The sequence below is a fragment of the Pyrgilauda ruficollis genome, unplaced genomic scaffold (genome assembly GCF_017590135.1).
Source record: "Pyrgilauda ruficollis isolate IOZ18807 unplaced genomic scaffold, ASM1759013v1 scaffold53, whole genome shotgun sequence".
NCBI classification, from domain to species: Eukaryota; Metazoa; Chordata; class Aves; order Passeriformes; family Passeridae; genus Pyrgilauda; species Pyrgilauda ruficollis.
In genome coordinates this window covers 3,007,300-3,013,299 of record NW_024526933.1, presented here as the reverse complement: position 1 = coordinate 3,013,299, position 6,000 = coordinate 3,007,300, and the positions used below count along the sequence as shown (strand labels likewise).

Sequence of the window (6,000 nt, the reverse complement as noted above, 5' to 3'; positions counted from 1 at the left end):
TTTATATGATATTGTTAAAAACAGCCAAGACAATGTATTCTTTACTAGGTGTCACAGCTGTTTGGCATTTTGTATTTAAAGCCTGCCTTTAAAAGCAACCTAGAGTTAGTTTACTTAAGCAAACAAGATGTGAGCTCATATCTCAAATGACTTGCATCCTGATGACCTTACAAACACTGATAAAAATATCCTAAGACTAATTTGACACTGTGACTATTGTAGATCCTTAAAATTATTTAGACAACAAAGTTTGTGAAGCTGTTCAACTTAAAGCAACGTGACAGGTGTGGTTAAATAAACTGCAAATGTATTTATAAAAGTTACATTGATGACTCCTAGTAATCACTTGCTCTTCTCATACAGCTGCATAAAACTAGATTACCTCATTTTATCTTGAGTTTTCTCTCAAAAAATTGCTGAAATCTTAAAACTGCTGCTACAAAAACATATATAGTAAAAATAACTCAACTGCAGTCTGAGTTAAATTGTAAAGGGATGACTTATTGAGGAATAATCTTGTGCCTTTCCTAGATCTGATTAATAGCCTATTAACTGTGTGGGAAGGAAAGAGTCTCACTATAAGGCTCTTCTGTGTGCTCTGCAAAGATCTTCATTGTGGTTCATCCAGTGTTCATAAGTTTTACAAACACTGCTGAATCTCAGAAATTTTTAGATAGTTATAATTCAGTCAATTAATATGCAAATGCTACTCTAAGCCTGTAGCACACTGAGTTTAATTTCACAGAAAACAAAATATGTTTTTTTAAATGCTATGCACACTGCTGTCCTTACAGGTAAGAACATTACTGCAAATGCTAGAATGAGGAATCCTTAATTATCACTAACCAATAATAGGGAAGCAAAAGATTGTAAGTAATCCTTTATTATGCATCTTTATTAGTAAGTATTGGTATTTGGGGCATGCACACTAACACTGCAACAATTATATTTATTACAGTATTACAACAGAAATTATCTGAAACCTTGTATTTTTGCATTTGTGAACAGTGTTTACTGCTTCTGCAGTCTTATTTGAGATTCAAACCAAACTCCCTGGTAAGTCAGGCTGATAAAGATATCCACCTCGAAAAACGACCAGGCAAGATTTTGGCACAAATTGCTTTAAGTTATATTACACCAGGGGATGTCACCAGTGAAAACACAGTACCAAAATTTGTGATGCAACTTGAATTATTTCTGGAAAGGGAATAGAGTAATTCATTGTCCAGCAATTACTTAGAAGCAAGACAGTAAATAACACAGATGTAATTATTTTTTATAGTCTTATTTGTTGTTATTACTGGAGAAAGATCTAGGGATATCTTCTTTGCCTATACAGAATCAGTCATGCTTATAGCACACACCATCATTTAAAACCAAAGCCACACTGAAATGCCAATGCATAGAATAAAGACAGTAAATTGTCTGGGACAGACCATGCTCAGTGACTGATTTGAGACAGTCCAAGATGCTGCCATTCTTTGCTATCATCTACCCATTTCTTCAGGGCAAATGCCACAATAACACTTGAGTGTGCTCAAGTGTTAGCTGTTCCTTTTTCAGCCAAACACCAGACTTCCCACCAAAACACATAAATGGGTGCACCAGCATGTCTGTCAACACCACTGCAACAATGGCAACAGGTACTGGAGAAGGGATAAACAGTATGGAGCAGTTCTCACTGCAGCAGTTCTTCCCATGAACTGGCATCCCCATGAGCACGAATGGAGACTTTACCTTTCAAAAGGCAAGTACTTGAAAATGTTTGAGGTAACAACCTTTGCATTTTCAACAATGTGTAAGATAGGGACAAAGTTTCACCTCTTGCATTAGAATTACACTTGCAGAAGCTCAGACCAACAGCTGCCAGGGTGACATCTAACACCTAAGTGACATCTAATGCATAACAGCATTGAAATCTAATGTATAAACATGTTATCCTGAGACATTATATAGCTGATAACTTTTTTTTTTTTTTGCAAAGATTAAATGCTCTAGGAGTCATAAGAAGAACGAATATACATACATACTTAGGAGAAAAATACAATTTTGTACTACTAAGCCACCATTCTTTCTAAATGGATGAAGTATATTTCTAGTATTGCCAGTAGCATAAAAATAGTTTTCCAAGATTAATACAAATTCAAATGAAACCTAAGACATGCACAATGCAGTTAACAAACATGTGGCATCCTGCATTCTGTGAAATTTAAGTGAAATTGTTTATGAATAATTTTATTTATGAATACTATTCCCACTGAAGTAGGAGTCCTTAAGGATGAAAATCTATTTATGCAGATAACTAGTCTACGACTAACAGGGCAATATGAGCATTCTGAACTGCTGTCATTGGACAGAAAAATAATTCAAATTCTGTGGGGCAAGGATAATTCTTCCATTTGACACTTTCCCAAATTCCTCTACTTTCAATGCAGAGTGCTCCTCTTCAACAGGGTAATAAATAAATCTTCTTATTTACAGTATGTAGTTCACAGAACACAAGGAAAGAATAACTTTCACTGCAGAGAAAAACTTAAAAAGGAACAAGACTCTAAATGTTTCCAACTTTTCCACGTTTTCCATCCCTACCCCTAATAAACCTCCATATGTTTATTAATATAAATTTAAGCCCTTAAACAAAAATACAGATGCATATAACAAGGGATCCAAACCCCTACCCCAGTTTCAGAATCAGGATAGTATGGAAAGGCATTATCAAACAATGCTGAATTTGAAAGAACAGATCCTGGTGCAAATACAACTCCTGGCTGAAAAACACTGATACAGTTAATTCTCATAAATTTTATTCTTTTTTAATCCCGCTACTGAAGATGCCCTTCCCCTCTCAAATACAGTTTTATTTGGAACAACAAACATACAGAAAATCCTCATCAGTTAAAAACCTGGTGTAACTTAGAAATGTTATTCTTCATGTTCTAAAGCCTTTGCTCATGCAGAAGAAAATGAATGCCACAACTGGGTCACATCAAGTAAAAATAATTTTTGAAAAGTATTTTTCATCGCAAAACATGTCAATTCTGTAAACCACAGACTACAACTCTCTTCATTTCTCTATTAGATCTTATTTCAAGCAGAGGCAAGAGGCAATAAGAATTAGAAGACGATAGGAGATGAAGAAGTGTAAATCCCATACCTGACAGCTTGACTTTAAACATGAAGAATACAGAACTACAGAATAATTATTCAGCCTGCAATAGACCTCAGGAAGTCACAGTCCAATCTCCTTATCACAGCAGAGTTAATACTAGGTTGCAATCAGACAAAAAGGTTGAAACCGAAATGCACTATCCCCGTTAAAGCAGTTGAATTGGGTCTATAGTTAATGTGCCTCCGGTAAAGTGAACACTTTTTAACTACGTGCATATTCAAGAAGAAAAATGGAGCAGCTGTGTAGCTGAATATACAGAGAGTGTACATACCTGACCTCTTCCTGTAGACAAGTACACTTAACAAGAAAACTTCTTCAAATTAAATCATGCCTATCTTATGGGTGAGTTTTATACAACAGTCTAGTTCTTCTAAGCACAGGCTGCATTTGTCACTGTGCAAAATTCCTGAACTCTGAACAGACATTAGTAAGAATTTTCACTTAATACTGTGGCAAAACCACATAATCATAAGAAGCAAGAAACAAGTGCAAAAATTCATACATCATGTTCTTATTTTTAATTTAGTAATTGAAGTGTTTCAGAGCAGGCACTACATTGCTTCAACACAATCAAGTATCATTGAAATAATGTCGAAAAATAACCTCTTCACCTCAGTATACACACGCGCATATACACAGACATACACAAATTAATTTAGAAAATCTGTACATATGTATTTTTCAGGAAGCAACTCAAAGAACTGTACCACAAAAAATTATTTTCTGTACTCTGACACACTAAAAATTATAATCCATTTCTCTGAAGATAGGGTTTAAAAACACAAAATGCCATGCAGTACTATTTAGTAGAAAATAAAATGGTAAACAAATTTATCTATTTAGGGCTTAAAGAATACACAGAATTCCTTAAACAAAACAAATGCAAATTTATCAGAAATATTTACTGTCCTTGAGCTATGCAGGCCCCAGTTATTTGTCTTAACTGAAGCTTATCCCCTTTGTAGAAAACAGCAAGGAAGTATGTGACTGGAAATTCAGGATACTTTATTTTCTGTTACTGGCAGCAAAGCTGGTTCAAGAAAGGAGTATCCTTGTTGAATCTTGGTCTGAAAGTCCATCATCTTGATTAGTTGCCTCATAATCACCTGCATTATCAGCTAATTCAACGTCTTCATCATTACTCTCTGCGCTGTAATCAACTTCTTCAAGGAAGCGAGGTTCATCTTCATCCAAAACATATGTAGTGGGGCTATAACAAACAAGAAGCTCCATTAATCATATTAAAAGTATTATTTGGATTAACACATTCAGACCATGTGCCCTATCCCTTTCCTGACATACAGTAATCCAAAAATTACCTCAGAAAAGGGGCAGATTACCTAAAATGGGACTGGCTTTTTAGTTGCATGTAAAACAACTGAGAGACAAACCCATGGCTGTAATGCCTTCAACTAATTAGTTAGTCATATACAACTCATTTTCCAAATGCGCCATGACAAATCTGCTACACTAATGGCCCGTAAGAACTTAATGTAAATACAGCAGTATCAGAAATTGCTGAAGAAGGATCTAACTACCTAAGGACACAGCCATTGCTGTAGGGTATAAACAAACTGCTGTATTTTATTGAAGATAAAACACACTTCACTGAAAAGCATTATACCAATTACTTTATACATATCAGAGATAACAGAACAAGGGGTCATGGTTACACCGACAATTAAATTCCCACATGAATGACTTAACTTCTATCAGATTCTCACACATTTGCATCCTGGTAAAACTTAAAATTTGTCAAGCATTGCAACTCTGAGGCAATGCACTTAGTGAACTGATGCTCTGCCCACAGAATGGTCTATGCCTTTAACTAATAGCGTCGGCGAACAAGAGGATTAACACCTTCAGTGTTAACTGAAAAAGGAAAAGGTTAAAATACAACTTTCTGATCCTCTTACCTCCCTAGAAAAAAGGAAGGGATGATGGGGGAGGCAGAAAAGTATTTTCCAGACCCAGTTTTACTCGGGACATAGAAAGCTATCTGCTTAAAAGCACTAAGTATTCCTAAATATTTCATAAGTATTTTTACATTCATTTTGAGCCCAAAAAAGTTTTGTAATGCATTTTACCTAATAATCAAATAAAGCAGAACTCATACAAAACAGTGAGAATGTTCTTATTGAGAAACATCATAAAGAACTTGTAGAAATATTTGCATATTAATTTTAATTAATTTTCTCTGAAGATACAAAAAACCTAGCTTGGCTGTGACTTTATAATTAAAAGGACTAATCACTGCTTCTTTCTAAAGACCTTTTAGGAGCTCAGCTGCACCACTTGAAATCTGAAATGCTATCTTTATTCAATATAGATAAATTTCACAGTATTCTTCCTCTACCTGTAACTTCAATGACATGCCACATTGTAGTATTTTGTACTGTTGACAGTTAATTCAAATACTGGGAGAAAAACTGTTCCCAAGCTTAGGGGGGGGGAAAAATTTACATTCAAAACTATCTGTATCATGGTTCACTAAACAAGCCTGTACTCTATTAGCTATGTGAAACAGAAAGCTCCACAAAACAAAATACTTCATAAGTTATTTAAGCTGTAATTAGGGCAATAACCCACTGATGGTGAATGAACTGGGTGTTTAAAACAAAATTGTTTCCATTTAGGAGAGACAAAGAGTGAAGAAAATAACCAGGATCTTTGCTAAGAAGTCTCTTTCATTTCACATATGGGGAACCCAACATACAATAAGAATATGTGTTTTGCATAAAGCACCTGTGGGAGAACCAGCAAAGGAATACAAATTTTTTGTTCTTTCATCCTGTGATGCTTTCTGCCCTAGGAAGTCACCACCTACCAAA

The 6,000-nt window shown here is 35.0% G+C and overlaps 1 protein-coding gene across 8 annotated transcripts in view; it reads right to left on the bottom strand.

The window, feature by feature from the left end:
* Nucleotides 1-3,668: 3,668 nt before the first annotated feature.
* Nucleotides 3,669-6,000, bottom strand: part of AGTPBP1 (ATP/GTP binding carboxypeptidase 1) — a 62,260-nt gene continuing 59,928 nt past the window's right edge. For all 8 annotated transcript variants that reach the window (XM_041480725.1, XM_041480720.1, XM_041480726.1 and 5 more), the window contains one exon: nucleotides 3,669-4,379. In XM_041480725.1, the coding sequence (XP_041336659.1) occupies nucleotides 4,205-4,379 (175 nt within the window). In that variant the 3' untranslated portion in view covers nucleotides 3,669-4,204. The remainder of the gene's footprint in view (nucleotides 4,380-6,000) is intronic.